The 23,843-nt window shown below is 45.4% G+C and overlaps 2 protein-coding genes across 10 annotated transcripts; one reads left to right on the top strand and one right to left on the bottom strand.

The window, feature by feature from the left end:
* The first annotated feature begins 25 nt into the window (after positions 1–25).
* On the top strand, positions 26–22,937 carry LOC100678038. 9 transcript variants are annotated; one of them, XM_032599666.1, is made up of 8 exons: positions 198–361; positions 478–611; positions 7,949–7,998; positions 8,067–8,274; positions 14,485–14,709; positions 22,037–22,228; positions 22,301–22,485; positions 22,560–22,937. In XM_032599666.1, exons 4-8 carry the CDS (start codon positions 8,172–8,174, stop codon positions 22,575–22,577), a joined length of 723 nt encoding a protein of 240 aa, XP_032455557.1. In that variant the 5' UTR covers positions 198–361; positions 478–611; positions 7,949–7,998; positions 8,067–8,171; the 3' UTR covers positions 22,578–22,937. The 9 variants fall into 9 exon arrangements, 8 of the variants coding, with proteins under 8 accessions (XP_032455557.1, XP_032455558.1, XP_031785133.1 ...); XM_032599668.1 differs by lacking the exons at positions 198–361; positions 478–611 and adding an exon at positions 14,280–14,376 and having other exon boundaries at positions 1,187–7,998; XR_004344920.1 differs by lacking the exons at positions 7,949–7,998; positions 8,067–8,274 and having other exon boundaries at positions 26–361.
* LOC100113570 (40S ribosomal protein S29) lies at positions 22,626–23,843 on the bottom strand. Its single transcript, XM_001601336.6, has 3 exons — positions 23,440–23,843; positions 22,955–23,054; positions 22,626–22,748 (listed from the first exon to the last, which is right to left on the bottom strand). Exons 1-3 carry the CDS (start codon positions 23,637–23,639, stop codon positions 22,740–22,742), a joined length of 309 nt encoding a protein of 102 aa, XP_001601386.4. The 5' UTR covers positions 23,640–23,843; the 3' UTR covers positions 22,626–22,739.

Raw genomic sequence — 23,843 nt, 5'->3', positions numbered from 1 at the left:
ATTTTGCGCCCAGTGTCGCTCTCTCTCTCTCGCTCGCACTCACTCTCGGATTCCTCGCGCACGGAGCTGCTCTCGGTGCTCGCGAGTGCGAGAAAGGGAGAGAGAAAGAGATTCGCCGCGGCCTGGAAGAGCGAGCGAGACGGGAAGATAATGGAGCCCGATTTGCAGCCTATAGAGCTGCGCTATACGGGACTATTCCTCTATCCGGTCTTTCTCCTCCCAGCACATCATTCGAGGGAAGAGGATCGAATGGACGAAGTTGCCGTCGATGGCCATTGTTTCAGGAGGACGACGATGACGAGGTTTCGATTAGACCAGTTAGATAATCGAGCACGGGGGCAGGCAGAGCGCCGACAGTGAGGTAGTCTCTCGTTACGGAGCGCCCACACCGATGTTTTTCTCCGCAGTCCATATCTCCCGAACTCTCCGTTACACGAGATACCTAAACCTTCCGTTGTATCTCTTGTTTCCTCTCAGCTAATAAGCAGCAGAGTTCGTCCAACGGACGGCAACCCAAGGTTTTCCAGGAAGCATCGGGTATCGACCATTCCAGAATCATCGTGTTTACGAAGACTCAGTGGAAAAACGGCACAACGGAGCTGGATATACAGGTATACATTCGCAAAGCGAGAAAGAGAGACAGATATATACGGTTTCGGGTAGCAGCAGCGCTGGGAGAAGGCTGTGTCTGACTCTCTATCTCTCTCTCTAGCCAGTGCTGGCAGAAACTCGGTGAGCCGTGACTCAGACACGCTTGTTCGAGCAGTGTAGGTGTATAGCACGCAAGCGCGCGCACACATACGTACAGCGACGCACACACAGCGAAGAGTGTAGTCGTTCGACTTGGGCGATTACACGAGTGTTGCGCTCTCTCTCTCTCTCTCTCTTGCGCTGATATAGACTCGCTGACATATACATGCACACCGAGACACGAGCACACAATGAAGTCTCGAGTCTCGGCTGCATAATAAACGCTCTGAATCTCGCACACGTATTTATGTACACATTGCGGAGAGTTGGGTACGTGTTTGTGCACGAGGCGCTTTTGCGAGGATATTATCGCGGCGAGTTGGGTCATCATTAAGGATTCCGCTTAACCAGGTTACACGGCCATATGTGCTCGATCGCGAAAAAAGGACTTGTATAGGTATATACGTGTATTGTCGAAAAACGGTTGCCGTGATATCGCCGCGTATACGAGTGCTATATACACAGACGATTATATATTTTTTTCCTTTCTCGCTATCTCTTTCTGCCCGGCCCCTCCTCTCCTTCCTTCCTCCTCTCTCTCTCTCTCTCTCTCTCTCTCTCTCGCTCTCGCGCTCGGGCTCAGCTGTACAATACGCGCTTGCTCTCTTTCTATACATATACTCCGTTTCAGCCTTATGCCGTGTATGCTTTTGTCTCTGTCTTTCTCTCTATACTCCGCGCTTTCTCAACGTTTGTGTTTTAAATACACACGCACGAGCACTCACACAGTCTTGGTGCTATTTACCCCCTCCTTTGTTGTCATGGCGAGCGCTGCAACGGTGCATCAGCACTGATGGCGATCAACACGATCCATCTGTGCACTGCGCAGTCTAATACTTACTCGTTCGATCTACGTTGTTCACACTTGCACAAGAGCGTTTTTCGTAGCACAAACTTTACAGTCCTCGCTTTTCTCTTTCTTTCGCGTCCGCGTACATTCCACATCTGCGCTCTCGATGCTGCGCGTCTGCCGTCTCTTTCTCTCTCGCGTCGCGTATATACTTATACATATACCTGCCTTGAATAAAGCAGGAGTCTCGTATTATAGTAGGTATACGAGAAAAACAAGGGGCACTCGTATGTGTGTCCGCGCGCGTGTGTGTGTGTGTGTGTATGATACACGAGTCCGTTGGATTCGCGCAAGCTGATCTCCTCTATATTTTGTAAACAAAACTTACGTTCCCACTACTGCGAATCTAATTCCGGACGCACGCTGTATTTACTTGTATTATTGTCTTATCGGGGAAGAGTAAGCTGATATCGGATTCTAATTCGCCTTCTGTAATCTTGTGTACATTGCTACAATCATATGCCATAAATGTGCGCGTCGGTGCAGAGGAGGACTCTGCATCTTGAAAAAAAGAATTAGCGGGTCGTCAACCTCTGCGGATCAGAAATCTCCTCTCGACTTTCTATTTCGTTTCTTTTCTCGTTACGGCACATTTAAACGATTATATACCGCGCGTTAGCAGTTGCATCAGAGCGGCGTTTAATAATAAAAGCTTGTATATTGGCTTGAAATTAATAACCATTTTCAAAGCGGCAAGTTTGCATACGTAGCTATTATACACGACGACGACGAGACTGCGCAATCACGAGAGTATTACATACGTATATATAACTTGGAATTGTGCATTCGCGCACCTGCGTCGTCGATCTAGCTCCAATATAAGTATATATAGTGGAACAATCGTTTCCATCACAGAGTCTAGCTCGGAAACGATGTAAAAAAAAAAGCAGCTTGCATAACAGGCCTCGGTATGAGCCAATCGCTTATCTAGACTTGGAACATTATTAAACACGAGGCATCGCTTGATATTTGTCAGCGCATTTCAGACAACACACACACACACACACACACAAGCCAGTCGCGATATCGCGTTGTACGATCTATAGCTCTCGACAAGAGTCCTTGACCCACGTTTCATTCCTCTCTCTCTCTCTCTCTCTCTCTCTCTCTCTCTCTCTCTCTCTCTCTCGCTCAGCTCTCCTCTCTGCATATACACATCATCGGATAAACAGACAATCCGCCCACGTCTGTTTATACGATTTGCGCGTATGTTTGTTCGTAATAATGTCGATCAGTGGTTGGGATTCAATTAGTCGTGAGCTTCGCTGATGGGAAAGGATCTTCATCGTCGCTCGAACAACTTCTTTGTGCTTTGCTTTAAGAGACAATGACAGCTTTATTCGTATTCCGATTTAAATTCACTCGTCCATATGACGAATAAAAATCCGCAGCCTACGCAGCATATCAGCTCGAGAATCCTTTGGTATGTGCGCGTCAAATGCCTATACCTACTGCGTCTCATTGTGGCGAATAACGTCGTCATCGAAAAAAAAAAGCGCGCGTACTGCGTAGTAAGAAGCTGGGGTGACCATAAGGCTCATACGGAGAAACTTAACAATTGAGTTGTGAACAATATATTGCCCACTATCAATAATCTAGCTTAGTCCAGCATTTTGTTCATCAGAAAATCCAACAAGTATCAGCTACACACACACACACACGCGCGCGCGTGCTTAATGATTAGTGGGCTTCACGTAGTATTACACGCGCACGGTTCTCTCCCTCTTCTATGTGCCATTGAGATAAAAAAGTGGGGGAAATATTTCGGCTCGACCCGAGTATTCCAGGCTGCTAACAGAGAGGCGCAGGTCCGTCAGTCATTGCCGGGAATAAATTCGGATATCGGAGGGGCTAGGGCTGCTCGTTTCTGCCCAAAGATCACACTGAGCGTTATTTGCGCCTTCAGTGATTTTTTCGCCGGTTACTCTCTCACACACACGCACACACACACAGAGGAAGGATTTTCGCTTCCCTTATTTTCCGTTATACTCCCAAGACTCGCCAATAATCGTCGGCGCTTATCGCGAGTTATGCAAACGCGCATTAGTGCAACTGCGAAAATAGCTCTCGGCTGCGTGTAATCGATGCTTTTATTTATACGCGTATACTCCCTTTTTATATTCACGCATAGGCTGTATCAGGGCGAGTTTAGACAGGACGACGCGACTGGCATAGTACGTCGATCGTGCGATGGAGCAATCTAACTTTTCCCTGCTGCTGGAAAATCAATTACGAGGAACAGAGCACAGAGTGTTGTGTACAGTTTTTCGCCCTAATGGGAATTACTCGGAGCTCGGGAACTCTCGCTCGAGTGTATATAGAGTTTGCTTGCGCGAGACATAAATTTAATTACGACAAAAGGCAACGGATCTGTGCCGAGCGCGCGAGGCTGAGATTATTACTCTATTATAACACTGTAGAGAGAAATTCAAAATTAAAAATATCTTTCTCTCTGTGTGGATCGCGGAGAGAGCGATATTGTTTACCTATATAAATTCTTTCGACATCGTGTATACGAGAATTTCATTATAAAACGTCGTCGCCACATAGCTGCTGTGCAATTTTGCGGCTTTTCTTCTCGGAGCTGTATTTAGCTGTATCTCTCTGGTTAATTTCTGACTGATTACATTAGCAAGATTAGGCCATATATACCAAAGCCCGTGAGATATGTGACGTTGTCAGGGCACCCGCAGGTACCAGCCGCTTCGTTCACAGCTTTTTCGAAACAGCTCGCAGCCTTCGTCCTTTACAGCGAATTTCGCTCTGCAATAGCCTCGATCCCGCAGTCTAGGCCCTGAATTTCCCGCTGAAACCAGTCCGTCCGCAGCGCGAAAAAGAATCAAAGGGCTCCACGTCGTGTATACGTGACTGGCGTCGCGTCGTGTTTTCGAGCTCGTAGTAGTACTATATATTATGCGGTTGAGTCTGTCTCTCTCAGTCGGACGGGCGCAGGTTGCCACCGTTGCGCTCCGCGACGCGGCTATAGTAGCGTAAACACGAGCCTCGTTTCAATAATAAACACCAGCCGACCTCAGTCACTCCCCCCCCCCCACCTACTCTCTTCCCTTCTCCGTAGTATTATATAGTAGCTGCTGTCTCTTTCATCGCGTTCTTTTACGTCTCTTTTTTCAAATCCTACTATGTACTGCTGCTGTACCGGACGGAGCGGTGCGAACCATTTAAAGAGCTTTTCTAATTAGCCGCTTCTTTTTCGATTTCGTGCAGCCATTTGTCGTCGTTAGGCTGCCGGTGATCCACTTTGAAGAGACGCGATGTGCACGTTTCGAATTTTCACTGAAGATCCTAGTTCTGCGGAGATGAATTGAGAGAAGAAAAACTGGTTTCACGTTAATATAAGCGAGTGGATAATATTGCCATTCAGGAGATGCAGATGCAAATTGGAGTCTCCGATTCTTCCGAGAATTAAGAATTAAAAGTCGCGATGCAAATTTAAAAATAGAAACTTCAAGCTATAAATATGTAGCGACGCATAGGTAATCGAGCCTCTAATTCTCCTCTCGACCAATCAATCTTCATGACGATCAAGCTCGCCACGTATAACCTCGCGGATATTCATTACTTTCAATTATATCCACTGCTTTAAAGAGACTTTAATCGCGTTTCGTTAAACAACGCGCTGCGGCACTTCCTAACTATAATCGAACGATTTTCCCTCGGAGGCAAAAAGTAGGTGAGCGCATTGCTGAAGCTAACTTTTTCCGACGGCTACACTTACACGCGCACACAACGCCAGTGAGCTAATATACCGCGCTGCGCGCGCATCATCTCTTTTCCCTCTTTTATACCTATATACACTCGACTCATTTTTCACCGCCTCTACGTTTTCGACGTTGTGCGCCTTTTTTCGCTATAGCTAAAAACGACACTAATACGAATCCATTTTGTATTGGGAGCTGCTATCCGGTTGTATCGAGAGCCGAGCTCTCGTCGTGTGTGCAAAGTTTGTCAACTCTTCTGCTGCAGCGACGGGTTTAATTGCTAATCGATTTTATCCAGCGGCTTGTTATTGTGCACCTCTGCACGCTGGAATCTGGAATTTACTGCTCTTGCGCGGAGATGAGGAACTTTTAATTATTATCGTCGTGGATGATACTTCCTCGCGAGTTTGAAAGTTCGAGCGTTTTTTGTGGCAAGTTTGTAATTAGAGGAAAATCGCACTCGTAACTTTTCATTCCAGCGGCTTTGACGAACTTTTTATAGCATAAATCACCTTCTCGTTTTTGGCTACGTTTCTCGAATTTGTTTGCTTTGGTCATTCGGTATATCCTACGAATATAGCGATAGTGTTCCGCGAGACGGTTATTGTAACCTAGATAAAAAAAACGAGAGAAAAGTCATTCCAGAGGTGTCAGCTTTAATCTTTTTAATTCTCATTTTAATTCTGGAAGCTTATGCTCCCGCTGCGTTGAGTTGTTATTATTGGTCGTCGGATGATATTCGCCGGAGCTGCGCTGCGGTAGCACAACAACGCTTAGCAACTCGGGCGGATGATCGCATTAAATTCTCGCTCTCTCTCTCTCTCTCTCTCTCTCTCTCTCTCTTTCTCTGATGATGATGCTGCTGCGGAGAGGATATTCTTTAGCGACGATAAAAACGCTGCACTGACAGCACAGTATAAGGATCTTTACTGGGTTAAACGCGCGCATCCGTATACTATGCTTATCGAAGATTGGATTGTGCTAGTATATGCCAAACTAACTCTGTATTAGGTTCGTTTGTGTGTGGGTGTGTGTGTGTGCAAACGAATGCGCTGAAACAGCGAGAGGAGGCAAAAATACACGTCGAGATGGTTTTACTTCGGAAAAAAGAGCCGACGTCGCGCCATTGAAATCTCATGCGCCGACCGTAGCGAGAATAAAAAACTGACGAGTCACACAAGTCGCGCAGTCCCTCCTCTTTTTGATGCGCGGAATAACTAGATTTATATATCGTGCATTCATCATATGCATACGAGTTGAATTTTCCCGAAACCAGTAATACCTTATTTTAAAGCAACAATATTATCGGCCGTCATTGTCGCTCAGCAAAAATACCAAGAACTAATTCACTTTATTCGAACAAAGTTTTCAACTCGACGCAGCAACGAAGGTCGGCGTAATGATATAATACGCGCATTACAATTAGCCGAAGTTTATTTAACAACGATGCGCCGCAATAAGTTGTATATATCGGATTGCTTATCGCTAGTGCTCGACTTTTTGAAATCTTCATCGAAGCTTATGCAAAATAGGCCACTTTCACTCTGCCGAATATGCAAATTGGTTTTTATCGAAAAATCAATATTCGCGACGCGCGCTCTATTAAATAATACAGTATGCTCGCGGCGTTGCGCAACCGCACCTATACTAAGTATTGGATTTAGAGACTGTATACAATTCAGTTATAATGTTATGGACTTGACTACGATGTGCAATATTTCATGTAGATATACACCGGCGGCTTCTGCAAATCATCGTAATGATGTCTTATTGCAATGTAACCAAATGCTTATATACTGGTCGCAATCGGTTTCACGTCGACGAAACGCCTGAATTATGCGCTAAACGCAGATTTGCTTGGCAAATCATCACTCGAATATTTCACGGTACATTGTGCAAATATGTGTGACATTTCGCGTACACGTTCCACCAGACCGAGCGCATCACTTTTGCAAAACTCCCTTCCAATACAGCAATTAATCTATCGCAACAACTAATAGCCCGCAGTAGTACACGCGCTATATCCAAACGCAAGAGAAGCCATATGCACATCGGTGCAACTCGGGAGAGCAAACCAAATCGATGCTCTCCCGCCTATAATCAGTCGAAATTAGCGTCGCGCGTCGGCGCAACTTTCATTTCTGGCCAGATCACGGATCAACACACGCGACATCTGGAAGGAAAGTCTGCTACGCGTAAGCTGATTCGAAGATCGCGTATGCGCGAAAAAAAGAGCACAAGGTATATATAGGTGTCCCCTCGCGCGGGAGAGGAAGTCGATGCAATAACCCATGCACACATCGATTACATCCTGCAATATCCCCTACTCTCTCATACATATACGAATCCGCGTAAAGAGCCAGGCTTATATACGCGCAAATCGACGTCGCAAGAGATCCATATACTGTCCAGCCGGTGCGGAGCTCGCGTCGAGTTATATACGCCTTTCTCTTTTTCCGCGCGAGGATAAGAGCCCGGGAACCGGCCGCTTTCACGCCCTTTTCGCGACCGTCAGCGCGCTGCACTTAATACCGCGTCTCAGTGCATATAGGACGCATTTTTCGCTCGCGCGCGTGCTCGACCTTCGCCGCTGCGGTGAGATAAGATTTATCGAGGCGAGTCTCCTTAGTTTGTCGCGCTGTAACCTGTGCCGAAGGATTCGGAAGAGGCTGAGACCTGGTGAGTGATTATATGGGAGATATCAGCCGCGGGAAACTCATACGCGTACAAAATACGTCCAATTCCAGCTCGAGCTGCGCCGCCAGAGATTAAACTGCGAGAGAGAGAGACGCCCACGCTCGGATGTACCAGTGTTATATATAGACGCGCGCACATCCCAGCATCAGCCAAGGATGACGCACGGCTTGGAGTTTCGGCGTTATGCCGCACTTGTCGGCTGCTGCTGGCTCTCGTTACTTCTCGGCGCTGTCGCTCAGGACCTCAGTACTAACGAAGGTGAGAGTTTCGCTTTCGGCTCCTCTTTATCTTCATGCACTTCGGCATATGGATTCCTGGGAGTTTTTTCTTTCCTATTCGTGTATTTATATATAGGGTATATGTAGGGGCAGGATCGATATGCGACGTTCTTTCGCTCGTTTGGATTACGTGAAATTCCTCTCGCGTGTATGTAACGGTTACGCGAGCGCCGGCGAGGAGATGAAAAAGAGGAGGATGTGTGTACTTTTCAGGGCAAATATTTAGGGGATTCCGCGATCCTGCGGAGAGTATTTTTGCGGGGATCGAGCTGCGCTGAAATGCGTTTTATTCATATCCGATGTCATAGTGGTGTATCGCATGGCTCTATATTATAGCGGAATATTTTGCTGCGCTTCCATCAAATATTCGCGCGGTTTAGCAGTTGATGCTTGTTCATGTTCGGTCGTTCATCGCGTTAACACGTATAAACAAGTGGAAATGCGACACATCGTGTTACTTCTTTTTAAATAAACTGTTATTTATTGAAATGAAGAGCACAGCCGCAGTTGCTTCTGGGACTATTTTTAGCATATATTTGTTGACAGACAGAACAAGTAATTTTCCCGAGTTTTAAAGAACTCGTTCAATTGTTGCTAAATTAACGCTAGTGTTTGCTTAAATCGAATCCTATACGCATTGCACAAGTATCACGATCGCGTATAGCTCAAAATTCCGCACGGCATCGCTCAAAGTTATTGAACTTGGAGCTCCCCGAGTAAGCAAGCACTCGAGAGCGAGAGACACTCGTCAGTGCAACATCTACAAGTTGCTAAGTATATTTCAGCTTTGAAAGGACATTGTGGTAGAAAAGCCCGCGCGCATTAAATCGCTCCGGGGATTATTTCAGCGATTTCCTCTTATCCCACGATTGAGCGTACACACACGCGTAACCATCCCGTCTCTATAAATAAAAGCTCGCGCTCGCGCGGACTCGAGAGACCCGCTCGATAATCGCGCTTTCGCCAGACGCATACGCTTTTACTACATACCAGTATATATAGGTATACGTGTATGTAATCCGCGCGAACAAGCGGCGATTTCGCGAGGCCAATAATAACAATCTGTAAGCGCTCGTTGCCGCGCAACGAGTGAAAATTGAAATAATCGACTGTTAGATAATAATATTTTTATCTGATGGATTAATGGATTATTTTTTAGCGCGAGTGTCTATATATATACGTGAAGCGGAAGCTTTTACAACCTCGTGATTATTCACCTCCACTCTGAACTTACTACCTTCTTTCGCTGTCTATCCCTTATATGTAAAACAAAGAGATTTTTTAATGCACCCCAGCAAACACGGACGAACTTTATAAGAGACGCCTCAAGACTCATCCGATGAAAGTCACCTTTCGAAGCATTTTTTTCCCAAGATCCTTGCATACAACCACTTTTCAAACTCCGCCCTCGCTGACAAATTCGAAAAAGCGTCGCCTAAAAACTGCATAGAGCTTCTGTCCGGAATACGCAAAACTTTCTTAAATAGCCCATTTTCCTCGGTGCGTGGGAGGATGAGGCGCAGGAGGGGAGGGGGGGGGGTGAAGCACCCGAGTGTACAGTGCGCGCAAGCGCAGCTGTCTTATTCGGGATGACGTCATACTCTCTCTTGGTAGCGGCCGTCGGCGAAAGACGCCGCAATTACGCGTTGCATATTACTTGCAGCGCCGCCGCGGCGAGTCTTCGGAGAAAGGGAATCTCTGCTTCGGCTGCTGCAGCATATTTCGGGAATGACTGGCTTTTCTTCTCTCGGCGACTATATCATGGTATACCAAAATGAAAATGAAAGAGGAAGAAGCTCGTGGCGCAACTGAGCGTCGCTTGTGTTTTGTAAACGAGCCGACGAGATTACTTTTTAGGATATTTCGATTCTCTCTTACACGAGTATAGTCTCTGAAGGAGAGATAAAAATTATCACTTGTACCTATATGTGCAGCATATCCAGAGTCATCAAGCTCGAGGAATTAAAATTACAGAGCGCAGGGCAGATGTAATGGCACTACTTAAATCCGTTTCATAAAGTACCGTTCGCTCGGCGTAATTTGACTAACGGCTACAATGGCTCTCGCGTGCGCCTTTAAAAAAGAATTGCACAACGGCTTTGATCCGTCAGCTATATCTTCTGTGTATACGTATATATATATATACCTATTCGCTCGTTGCGCCAGGTGCGCGCGATTTATTTTCTTTACGAGGATGTAAATTACGAACTATGGCCAAAAGAGAGAGAGAGAGAGAGAGAGAGAGAGAGAGAGAGAGAGAGAGAGAGAGAGAGAGAGAGAGACGAGGGCGCGTTTACGATCTATAAATAAATCCTCGACGCGCGCTTCGAGCAACTATTTGAAATCGTAAAACTTTATCCGATCTCCGCGCGAAGCTTTTGTCGTCTCTGCTTTTTTGCGTGTATACGCGCTTATCGATTCGAAAGGAAGGAAAAAAAGGCCTCAAAATCGCGCCGAGCATATACTCGATGTAATTTGGGAGAGAGAGACAAAGCCGGCGGTGCATACACAGAAGCGAGAGCTCTCTCTCTCTCTCTCTCTCTCTCCGGTGCACAGCTCTATAAATAAGCCCTCGGGAGAAACAACGCGGGAGAGTGTTTTGCCACTTTTGTAGAGCCCCGAATAGCATCTCCTTCGCGGAGACTCTTCCTCCTGTCGCTACGCTCCTTTTTCATTCGTCCGCTGATTTTTCCCGATAGACGATTGCGCATAAAGGCCAATAAGCGATCTACGCTTATATTTAGGCTTGTATACAGCATATCGATCGGTATGAGAAGCAAAAGAACTCGACGTCGAGAACAGAGATGGACAGGGCCGTCCAGCTGTTATTGAAAGGTCCGCAATAAAAGTTTGTAATACACACGCGACGGACGAGTGCTCGGCTCTCTTTCTCTCTCTCTCTCTCTCTCTCTCTCTCTCTCTCTCTCTCTCTCTCTCTCTCTCTCTCTCTCTCTGCGTCACCATCCATGAGCGACTTCATCGACGAGACATCGTCTGACCCAAATACAGTGCAGCTGCCTCTGAAGCTCCTTCTCTTCTTCGTCGTTTTCGGATTATATTATCGACTCCGCGTTTATTCGCTCGCGAGTGTATAGCGTCTGTTTCTTCTATTAATAATAATTGTATTCGCCAACATTACGTCTCCGGACTAAAGACTTAATTAGAAGCCCCAACTTTTCCGTATATAATATACTTATACACACTCGAAGATTGAAACGTGCCTTTTCGCAACGGTTTGAGAAAAGAGCATCGCGCGCCAGAGGAAGCTAATATAATCCGGACTCGGAAAATTCTGCAAGGCTGCAGCCACACACACACACACACAGCTGCCTCTACCTCCTCGATCAATTAGAATAACGAGATGCATAGTATACACAAAAACGACAGCTCTCAACGCCGTCGAAAAACTACCGAACAATTGCGCAATCCTCTCTCTCTCTCTCTCTCTCTCTCTCTCCTCTATACATATAAATATACGTATATACACATCCCGAACAAAGGGGAAAACCTTGGTGAAAAAAAGTACGCGCCGAGCATAATGAATCGCGAGAGGCGGAAGAAAAGTCGTCTCTCCGCTGTACGGCACAGGCAAACAAAAAAAAAAACAAACCTTCGTCTTCTTCGATTTCGCTGGAGCTCACGATTGTAAGTCAAGGGCTCGGCCTACAAGCCAACCGCGGTAAACAGGACGCGTGCGACTATAGGTATACAGTATACTGCATCGCACACTCGCGGTTATGTATATACTAGTATATAGCCGGCGATGTCAAGAACCTCTCGGGACTTGAAAGCGTGCGTGTGCGAGCGGGGCTTTCGTAATCGACGCTGCTGCTGCTGCTGCTGGCATGACATTTAGCGCCTTATCGTTCGCGAGAGTATATGCGCGCACCTATATCAAGGCAGAGCGCTAGTTTGCAGTTTTATACACGCGATGACACGATGCTTATTCGATTACACGGACTGATCGGCTTGGATATTGGCTCTAACTCCTCGTGCGTGGAGAATGGAACGAGGACCGAGAGAGGAGTGACGTATAGTCGGAGTCGTTTGTCATTTGGAGAGATGCGGAGATAGAGAGAGGATTTTCGAAGAGTTTCGGAATCGACTTTTTTCGAAAGCTTACGTCTTATATTTTTCGAGTGATTTATATTCGTCGGCCGAAAACCATTATTTTTTACGCACTAAATTATAGATAATTCGTAAGTCGAAGCGAAGGACGGCCAATGTAATGCATCATCCGGAGAAAAGTGCAATGGACTCATAAAAGCGCTCGGTTTGCCAGGATTTTACTGTGCGGAGCCTGGCGACCGCATTATAATCGCTGCTGCCGCTTTTTGCATATTGATTGCCGAACGCCGCGCTTTTTTTTTTTATTGCCTTTTCAGAATAAGCTCGACAATATGAACGAATAGATCCATCGAATAGGTTTTTCAGCTGTATTATGTGGAAAGAGAAATTTCAAATTCGAAAATCTTTCTCGTGCCCGCAACTTACGTAAACGGATTTACATAACGTTTGCGATTTGCATGAAAAACTATATACACTCGGATTTCGCCCGGAGCTTCCCGCGAGCTGAATCGTTATTATCCACACGCTAGAGACGGCCAGAATTTTTCGCTCGCAGAGAAGCGCCTTCGTTAGTTACAAATAATAAGGAAGAGGACCGTAGTATACTTGTAATGCTGATGCGGACGTTATTGCCGGAGGGAAAATTGCTTCTAATAACACGAGGGTTATATCGCGGCGGTAAAAGCTCGCGCGTAAATTTTGCTGATTTAAATCAAGCTCTCGTAGAACAATTACACATTTTTCTCGATACTCTCCTATATATTATAGCAAGCGACTCAAGGTAGGTCTCGAGAAAAGGCATTAATGGAGAATTATCGACGTATACGAAAAAGAAAAGATATCGAGAAAAAATCTTCCTTCTCTAAAAAGCTGTACGTATACCAATATCGCGAATTATGTCACGTTACACGCACAGGAGCTGAAAAGCGTCGAGAGAGACTTTCGCGCGCGTTATGTAAAAAAAAAAAAAAAAAAAAAAAAATGAAGGAAGCTATAACGCCCGTGCGGCTGCAAAATAATTGCACTTCGACGTATATACTCTCGGCTTTTATTCATAGCGCGCGTGCGCGCCATGTATTCACGCGCACGCAATGCAATGAAGCCCCGAGATAACTACCGCGTGCGCGCCTCGGAGTGTTTTATATTTACGCAGGCGAATATACGTATGCGAGGATCGAACAGTAGTGGAGAACGAATCGAACGTATAGGCGAAAGACGGGATAATTGAAACAAAAAGCTGGGAACGATGTAATTTTTCAATCGACGAATATCGCGAGCTTTAAAAATCGACTTACTCCTCTCTTTGTCAGCCGCAGTCGTATACACTCAATCATAAAAACTTTATCTTCCTTGCTTCTCCTTTCTCTCTCTCTCTCTCTCTCTCTCTCTCCCACGACTCTGCAAACAAATTCGCGCTCGGCCCACGCACGCGCTCAAAATTCGAGCTGGTAATTCGATTCTTCCATGATTAACTGCGCGCAGCCGGTAGTTTCTGCCCTGACGCGTATAATTCCATTATTCTCCAACACGCGCGCGCGTCTGTGTACGAGGTCGGCCCTCTGTGTCCTTCTGCGCTTTTAAAAATACGCTTTTTCTCCCTTGCTCACGACGTCGCGCGTGCATCGGCGCTCGCGAAATTGTATTACGCGCTTTAGGCTTTGTTTACTTCTTTTAATCCGTCTGATATATATATATATATATATATATATATATATATATATATATATATATATATATATATATATATATATATATATTTACGCTATTTATAGCAGGGATTTCATTTACGAGGAGAGCCATGAATGAAGTGCGCTATTTTAGGCTAGGAGCGTTTTATCGAGCGGTCGGAATAATTATAGGAAAGGTGAGCAGGGTGAAGGGTCAATTAATTAAATTATTTCACATTATTAATTATAGCGGGGAATATCAATACATCCGCGTGGAGTATGAGCAGTTTCACGCTTGAATAGCGATGCGCACTCGATGGATCGGGCTGTCGATGCTTTTACTCGCTGCAAGTATAGCGTTATGGCTTTTATTTATAGCGAAATCTCGAACGTTGTTTACCTTTTCATAACTCGACATCAAAATCACCTTAATTCGCATTATTCTTTCCCCGCAGTTCTGCCGATCCTGCGCAGTCTCAAGATCAACGCAACAGGAGGCGAGCCGAGCAAGAGTCGAACGATCGTTTGCCCGAACGACCCACCCAACACCCTGACGCGTCTCCTCGGCGTCATCTGCGAGAAGAGCTCCGACTGCCAGTTCCTCGGAACGGATCAGCGCTGCTGTAAGGGCATCTGCAGGAAGGGCAACGAGCCGCCTATTTACGAGCCGCCGCATGGAGGTATAAGATAATGAGCTGTGTGCGGCTTTATACTCGCGCGAGCCTCACCGAGAGAGAGAGAGAGAGAGAGAGAGAGAGAGAGTCGGCGGTAAAGGAACGACAATGGCTTCGCCACTCGGTAATTGGGACACTCGAGAAGAGGCTTCGTAAACGAGTGTAGTTTTTGGCTCAAGCTCTCGTTGCAAATTAATTTTTTCCGATTCGACGCGCGTTTTTCGGCTCAGCTGCGATTATGTAGCGAAAAATCTGATTAAGGTTATTTTATTCTCGAGCTTTATTAAAGTCCAGAGAGAGAGAGAGAGAGAGAGAGCCGAGGTTATATACGGGAGAACGAAGACACCTCCACGTTTGACAGCTCTTTTCTTCCGCGCGCAGGGCAATATCGCCGCAACGTGCCCTCGTCGGCGCTTCCTACTCTCCCGCACCCACGCTATGAGAATCTTTCCTCGGGAAAAAATACCTCGAGGGATAGCCGTGGCGAATAATAAAATCAAAGACTATATACTTTGCTCCTGAATAATCTCGTTATATTCCAGCCGAGTGGACAATTCAGGCGTCTTGTTCGCGCATCGACGTCAAATCGTCCAGAAAATCATATTCACAGCCGGGCACAAAAGCGGCTTCCTTTGTTTTGGCCCTATACACACACACACACACACACACTCACAGCTAGAACCTCGCACACATGCACGCGACGACTCTCGTGTACATTGTGCAATTATCGATCTAATTCACCGATTCCTCGAGCTGTACGTGTATATCTGTGTGCGTGCGTGTACACCGACTATATACCTGTATATACGCGTGCACGTGGATGGTCGGCGTTGTCACCGCGTATTTTTTTCTTTTCCAGTCCAGAGGCTTTATCTACTTTTCGGAGAACGATCTTTTCCTTAAAGTATAATGCCGGCACGTCCGGAGTGCTCTAATGGCTTTAAATAGCAGCTCGAGTGACTGTTGACTCGTAGATAAGATACTCCAAGCTATAGCCTACGTTTATTGCGTTATTTTTTTCGAACACTCTGACGAAGCTTCTTCCGCGTCGAATATTCATGTACCTGGGAATCAGCGCCAATGTTATAATATGTATAAATAATGTGAATTCATCGGTAAATATTCCGAGCGAGAGAGAGAGAGAGAGAGAGAGAGATCTTTTGCATCCATTCGTCGATATCCCGAATTTAGCTAATGATCTATCTATATGTAGTATTTAAGCAGTTTCGCCGCGGCGACTATGTGTCAAGTACAAACAGGCCGATATTGGGCAGACCATTGATGGGAGCGTATATATAGGTGCGTATCAAAGGCCTCAGAGCCCGCACATCAAAGCTTTGTCGCGCATCTGCGCGAAGGGACGGTTAGTCGCATTAGCTCGATTTTTTCTCCGTCGAACGCGTTCGAACCTCGCTACTTGTGGGTCGTTAGAGCTTCCGTTACGCGCAGTATATACAACCGAATATGAATATTTTCAATCGTCGCCAGCGATTTAGACAATACTCCCGACTCTGCTCATCAAGCTGGTCATACAGCTCTCTCTCTCTCTCTCTCTCTCTCTCTCTCTCTCTCTCTCTCTCTCTCTCTCTCTCTTTCTTTCTTTCTCGCGATGCGCATAGTAACGGCAAGTACGCGCTGCGCGACCCTATACACGATATTATGCACTCGACACCGCGATCTGTTCTCTCGCTTCCTTCTCTCCCTCTTCTTGTGCGCGCACACACACACACGTACTCACACTCCGGTTTTCTTTGTCAGAGGGGCTCGCCATTCATTCTCTCTTTCGCCCTTTCTTGCTGCGTCTCGACGCTTCGTGTAGCTATATAGCTATATACTCATTCGGCGTCTCTCTCTCTCTCTCTCGTTCGAATGATTATTGCACGCATTGCTGCCGCTCGATCAGCTGTCGCTAGGCGTCTAGTGGATAGGAGACAAAGTTTTTGTGTGAAGCTTCTGTATGTATAATTGCGCAGAGAGTCTTGATGAGAAGCATGTGTGCGATACGGGGGAGTCGTTTTGAATTTGCTTCTGTGGACAAAGAACGCGAATGCGCGTACGAAGAAAGTTAGATTTTAATTTCTGTCTGTACACACGCGTCACGTGCGATTACTTTCTCGATACTTTATATAACAACCGCAGCGATGAGCGTTACTCGAGACTGTTCCGAGAAAGCCGATATCATAAACTTATTCAATTCCGCGGTCGATCTCAATTTCGTCAAACCGTTCGTATTTTTAAACTCCGACCGCTTATACCTATACACACGTGCGCCAATGCAATTACAGTTTTTCTTTCCAACTGTGCAGAGAACTCTTTAGAAAGCTGCGCTCGGCTTTGTTTCGCGCGAGCGCGAAGAGCAATCGAAATTTAACGCGACGCCTTATAGGTATACGGACGACGTATGAAATTTTAATTTCGCCTTCGGTGCAGCACACACACACACATATATATATGTGGAGCATCGACCAGCTCGAGATTCCGAGTGTGTATATACATATAGCTTACGCGTGTTGGGAAATCTCGGCTGGAGCTCAGCTCTCTTTCTCGTTCGCGACCAAACGTATATAACACATATAATAGTAGACGTCCCTTCGTGTGTGTGCTCTGGAGTATAATACGCGCGGGCGACCTGAATTAACGGCGCCGTCGCTTTTTTCTTGCGTAACAAGGGCTCGCGGACGCAATTAACCAGCGCAATTAGCTTGCTTCTTTAAAAAATTGAACGAGTCGAATATATGGCACAGGTGCAGCGTATATCGAGTGCCAATGTATACACAGTTGATACTTCCCAATTATACACATCTCGCTATACTGTTTACGCCACAGCGCGGATACATCATTGCGAAAGCCATCATCATCGTACAGCTCGTAATCACTTGCTATCGGGAGCTTCGAGTTATTTTGGTGCTACGCTGCATATTATACACGAACGTGTGCAGCGTATATATGACTGCGGCGTCATTCATATTTGTTAATTATCATTCCCTTTATTGCGTCCACGGCGCGGAATAAGCGTACATCGCTTTCAACATTGGCAAAGTGTGTGTGTGTGTGTGTGTGTGTGTACAGGGGACACACTCGATCTATATTTCACACAAAGGATACCTACATCTGACAAAAAAAAAAAAAAAAACGAGGCACCACAATAGCCTATGGCCGGCGTTTTTTGCGGCAAAAAGAGCTTGATCGCGTGTGTATGCTATAAATGCGCTAATTCGACTCGCATATAGTGTGTATGCACAAAGCGCGCTCGAAAACATTTAATCTAAACTGCGAGTGCCACGTGTAAACACGCATATATATATATATATATATATATATATATATATATATATATGCGTGTTTACACGGCCTCGCGTATTATACTGGCGATTTGAAAAATGTCGACCGATATACCCATATTTTTCATTGAAATTTCGCGCAGCGAGCGAGCGATCGTGATAGCACCGGATAAAAGTTTTCTCTAATCGATAAACACCGCCTATACTACATTTATACCGCTCTAAACTCAAAATCACAATGTGATCACTTTAATGTGAATTTTCGGCTCTCGTGGTATAAAATAACGTATGTAACTTGTACATAAAGACTGCATTTTCAAAACTCTCATTTTGAAAACGTAGTCTTTCTGTGCCCGTTGCATAATATACTATTTTTCCGAATTGAAGGCCACACGGATTAATAAAGCGTCATTGCAACAGCGTATTCTATATCCACTGCAGTCTGGATATAAAGCGCAATAAAAGCGGATACTTCGAATCTCTGCGTTGAAGAATCGTTACACAACCAACTGCGAATTTCAAAACTGGCATAAGTACAGCTCTCGCCGCTCTTCGAAATCTCCGTCGCATCAGCGGCGCACAAAGAACAATGCAACAGAAAATGCAGCAGCTAGCTCTCGCGAGGAACAACGGAACGAGCGGCTAGATGGCCCGTTAGCGCCGACGCTGCTCCTGCTGCTGCTGCTTGACTTGACTCTCCTATAGCTGTAGCTGAATCTACTTTACACACACACACACACACACACACATATATATACCTACAGTATACACTCGTAGCAGTAGCGGCGTCGGCTGAGGAGAAAAAGAGAGACGGGAATCCAGGACTGGTTTTCAAAGAGCTGCAGCGAGCGCGCGAGAGGGAACAGGACGATGATAAATAAAAAAGGGGGCTCGCCGGACACACGTCTCTCTCTCTCTCTCTCTCTCTCGCGTATAATAAATTTTCGTCCGCCAAGAGACTCGGTCTCGAGACTTGTTCGCGTTTGCGACTGTATACCTATACTGTCATTAATCGTCCGTATCATCGACGCCCTGATCTATAGGTTGTGTCTTTTATTTTTCAAGATATTTATGTTTAGATGTCGAGTGGCTATATAGTACAGGTATAGAGAGAGCGTTGCAGCAGTTGTATTAATTTTTTTTCAAGGTTCGAACCACTTTGAGAGCAGTGAATGTTGTTTCTTATATGAAAGTTTGCTCGAAAAAAAAAACGGCTTGACCACTATTTCTGTCTACACTTGCAACATTCTTCGCGCATTTATACTTAACGTGCAGTATTAGTAAACTGAGGGATTCAACGTGCGTCGAAAGTTTATTACAAAGTATCGTAAAAATGTATACGCGATCTTCGATGTGTACAGCGGGAAATGTAGGTTATTGGAGATTCGCGCGCGCGCGCGAGAGAGTAAAATTTCGAAAGCGACTCGCGGAAGAAAATTCTCAGGACAAAGCGAGTTTCTAATTTGCCCTAGCGCATATTCTCTTAATTAACGTGAAAAATACCTCCCTCTCGATGCGCATCGACTCGAAGTAGGTTGCACGCGGCATTGCAGCTATATGCCCTATGCACAAAGACGCCCTTTTAGCCTTCCCCCGACTGAAACACAGTGAGAGAGAGAGAGAGAGAGCGTAAGTAGAGCAAAACCTTGGCTCTCGCTCGCGGAGGGAAAAAAATCATCCTTTGCAGCATCGGAAGATGCGCATGAATAATATAAAGCGGAAACTCGGCAGCAATCTATGTAAAAGGCTTCGCTGCATTTAAACGTCTCTCTCGGTCACTTCCTCGCCGAATATGCGCTTCATACACAGTGCACGACCTTCGATGCACAGCGGGAAATCAATATATCGGAATACGCCCCCCGAAATTTCGGCCGCAATTCGGTAAACACTAGAGCGTTATTCGCTTATTGCAGACCAACGGCTTTTATTTTTATCGCGGCTATTTGCAACGTTACAGTTGTGTACAGCTACAAGCGAATAATTCACAATATTAAGGAACGACCGAAATAGAAACCTGTTTGTAACAATAATGGGCGCTGGATAGTATACCAGTTGGCTCGTTAATCGTTAATCGCGTTCGTTATCATTCAATAAATGAAGCCGTTATACCTGCTATCTATATTATACAAAGCGCCAATATAATTCGAACGCAACGTCGCGCATCATCTTCGAGACGAATCGTTGTTCGCTTTCAGTTGGAAAGTTCCATGATTTCTCGGGGAAAAAAGTTCGCACATCCGACTCTGAATTTTTCTCTCCATTCTCCGCATGTTACACGCAGGAGGGGGTGGGGGAGAGAGAAAGAGCACACAGACGACTCTCCTATACTGATGCGCGCATCTCTCGCGGAAAGAGAATGCAGTATCATAGCGAATTGATGTCAGTGCAAACTTTCCTCGGAAAATCGACTCGACGCGCTTTTAATTCGATTCTTATACCGCTGTGCTGATAATAAGATACTGCTGTATACGTTGAAATCGAAATTCGACCGAGCTGTTTACGTATACACTGAAGAAACGTTCGATTTTATTTATGAAAGTGCAGCAGCACTGACCGACTTTTTAAAGCGACAGCTTGCCTCGCGCGCGCAGGAAACGGAGCCTCGTCGCTATGGCCTAACGTTTCTCGTGGAATCGGATAATTATATGGGACGATCATCCTGCATACGCGCGGGTTTTAATTAGCCGCTATGATAAAACGAGGAGGATCGATGATCGTTTTGAATTTTTATCGAATTTTTAAACGGATATTATTCAAATATAGAATTACGGCGCGTTTCTTCAAAGTAAATTATCTCGAGGTTCTCGCGCGAGCCGCCGCAGTTCGAAAGTTCGCGCGAGAGAGCGAACGGTGCCGGCGTAATTTGGATAAGCTATTTACCGAGATAGTTATAATTAAACGAGCTCGTCCCCCCCCTCTCTCTCTCTATATATATATACCTATATACGTTTATTAGCGAATACACAAGCTGATACAGCGGCAATAGAAACAAAGTTCCGTTGGAAAGTTTGCGCACGAACTTGACAAGTTTCGCTTCGATCGAAATCTCACCGCAACTGAAAGATACTATCTGTACTCTCGTCTTTATTGTTGCTCTCTTGCGTTCAATTCGCGAGTCGAAAAATATCTCGGCTACGTATATCTTATCAAATCTCGGGCGCAGAGTGTAATCAAAAAGTAAGAGGTACAAGATCGAGCCAAGAAAAAAAAAGATTCGAGAGAGCCGCTCTCGGCAACAGCGTCGAGCACGCGCGTGGGTGGGTTTAGTCGATAATTCCCTAATCCGCAAGCGCGCGGCGCTTGATGCATTGTCCTGAAAATTGCCGGGGGCTCTCAACAATCGCACCTGCGGCGGCGCATTATCATTCGATCCGAAAACCAATCAATTATCGTGCTCTCGCAGCGCCCCCCCCCCCCCCCGAAAATAGGAAAGCCATTGTGCAATCATTATCACCGCCGATGGCACAACTCACACACACACACATACTTATATACCCGCGCCCTCACCTTTCAAATTCACCTCAAGGTGAGCGCAGTGGCAAGACTGGTTCCGTGCGCTAGCATAGCTCTCTCTCTCTCTCTCTCTCTCTCTCTCTCTCTCTCTCTTGGAGCAAAGTGTACACGCACACATACACACACACACACACACGTATACGTGCGGGCGAGACTCGTTCCGCCAGTTCGACGCGGCGATTTCGGCTGCTTTTTTCTGAGCTCGTAGAAAGGGAAAGGTCGAGAGCAGAAGCGTCTATTGTGTGTGTGCGCGTATACGCTTTTGATAAGCCCGTTGCCGAGAGGGAGAGTAAAGAAGCACACGATCTTCGGAGGCTCACGGGAGAGCCAGAATCGGAGAACTCTCTCGGGGACTCGCTTCGGAAATAGAAAGTTATATACGTTGCAGTGCTGCCATCTGCCATCGGCGTTCGCTTCGAGCCGCGTATGCAAATTAGGCGATGCTTCGTTGCAGCCATGTCCGCGAAAATTCGACTTCTCCGCATAATTTTACTAATGTACCATTTTTTTTTTCACGTATTAAAACTTTCTTTTTTCAGACGTTTTGGGAATCCGGCGCAAATGCCCGTCGTACACGTTCCCCGAGAGATTGCCCGTGAAACGCTGTTCGAAAGACGAGGACTGCGAAGGCTTGAATCGTATTTGCTGTCCCGATAAGAAAGATAGATTGCTGTATTGTCGCACCGCAGCTCCGATTTGGTCAGAGCTGCCGTTTCCGGAAAACATTGACAGTGAGCATGCACGATCGAGCAAGAGTTTCGATTGCAATACGTTTTTAATGCTTTACTTCTCTTAATTCTCAGCCTTGAAGACTTTGGTCGGATTCGTGCAGTGTCAACCGGCACCACCGTCGATAATCGACATATTCGCGCGACCGTGTAATCGAACATTGGATTGCGTACCGAATTTATGCTGCCAAGAAGGCTCGAAGAAGATTTGCAGGCCACCAAAGAGATCAGTCTTGAGCCTAGCCGTTCAAGCGACAACTGTGAGTTTTGCCTTGGATATTCTTGCAATATTTTCCATGACTGTATTCAAATGATCTATCACTTTTCTTTGTAGAGACTAATCAAAGGATGAAGGAAGAGAGGGCAGCGTGAAGTTGCGAATTAATTCAAAGATCCATTGTTAAGTTTTTTAAAGCTGTTTTACTGATTTTCTGCCATATACAGTTGGGACATTCATAAACGATGAATGTGAGATCTGACTATTTCAAAAAATCAGTCAAGCCAATTTTAACATCTAATCCAGCTGTAGCAAGAAAAAAATTAAAAAATTATTAGTCATGTCGTGATGTATATATGAGATTTTACAAAATCATGTATTACTAATTTTAAAAATACTCTTACTCATTGTATTGATACATTTTGTACTTGTAAATAAGTAAGCAAATAAAGTTATCTTATGCACGTTGAAAATAAAGTTAAACTATTGAATAAATGTGATATTATTCTTACCTTCTTGAAACCGATGTCAGCAGCGTACTCCCTGAAGCACTGACGGCAGATGTTCAGTCCGTACTTGCGGATGAGACCGTGTCGGTTGGAGCATGCACGGCTGAAAAATAATAAGTCAAATTAAAAACGATGATTACTTGTTATACAATATTACTGCACGACACAAGCACTTTGCCAAAACTGCACGTGTATTGCATGCTTAAGCCATATTTTGAGGTTATGTCGCACATAAATATTGTCAATACGCGATCTGCGATGAAGAGAATACAAATTTTGAGTTGGTGAAAAAACTTGGACAATCTGGACTTCAAAGCTTTCAAATGTTCATTCTCAGCGTCAAAAAGGCGATTAAAACAGAAGTTTCTGGAAAACGCAGAGGCATGGCTCTGACACGGCTTCGCCGATGCCAACTTGTTGGGCGTATTACAGGGGGTTTTTTCAAGTCCAGAAACTTTCGGATTAAGTAAAAAACAAAAGCTACTCACCAGGACCTGGATCCCTGGCCGTATTTGCGGGGGTGGCTGTACCAAATGTTTTGGAAACCCATTTTATCTGTGGATTCGACTTTGCCAAAGCGTGTCAGCCGTCGTAAAGAGCAGGAAACGCCATTCGTCCCGCGTGGTTCCCACGCGGAAGTGTACAGAGGACGCTGCGGTCGACGCGCGAGAATTTGAAAATTGCGCATTGCGCAGTGCACTTATTTTCTCCTCGAATATACATCGATTAATTTCTAGATTTTGTTTCATATTTATCGCTATATCATATTCGATATTTTATTTATGGTTTTTCGACTAAGCTTCCGCGACAAATGAGTCATCCAAGTCGGTGAAACGAAATTCGGCATAAGAATATTACTTATTAATAAAATGAAAACTGCGTAAAAAAAGAA

This window comes from Nasonia vitripennis, chromosome 4 (assembly GCF_009193385.2).
Source record: "Nasonia vitripennis strain AsymCx chromosome 4, Nvit_psr_1.1, whole genome shotgun sequence".
NCBI classification, from domain to species: domain Eukaryota; kingdom Metazoa; phylum Arthropoda; class Insecta; order Hymenoptera; family Pteromalidae; genus Nasonia; species Nasonia vitripennis.
This window is presented reverse-complemented; position numbering and strand designations above follow the sequence as displayed.

Coding starts and splice junctions, on each gene's coding strand:
- LOC100678038 (XM_032599666.1), top strand. CDS start 8,172: ATGACGCACGGCTTGGAGTTTCGGCGTTATGCCGCACTTGTCGGCTGC. Junction 14,710..22,036: donor TTACGAGCCGCCGCATGGAG/GTATAAGATAAT, acceptor TTCTTTTTTCAG/ACGTTTTGGGAATCCGGCGC. Junction 22,229..22,300: donor GTTTCCGGAAAACATTGACA/GTGAGCATGCAC, acceptor CTTAATTCTCAG/CCTTGAAGACTTTGGTCGGA.
- LOC100113570 (XM_001601336.6), bottom strand. CDS start 23,639: ATGCGCAATTTTCAAATTCTCGCGCGTCGACCGCAGCGTCCTCTGTAC. Junction 23,055..23,439: donor GGCCAGGGATCCAGGTCCTG/GTGAGTAGCTTT, acceptor ATTATTTTTCAG/CCGTGCATGCTCCAACCGAC.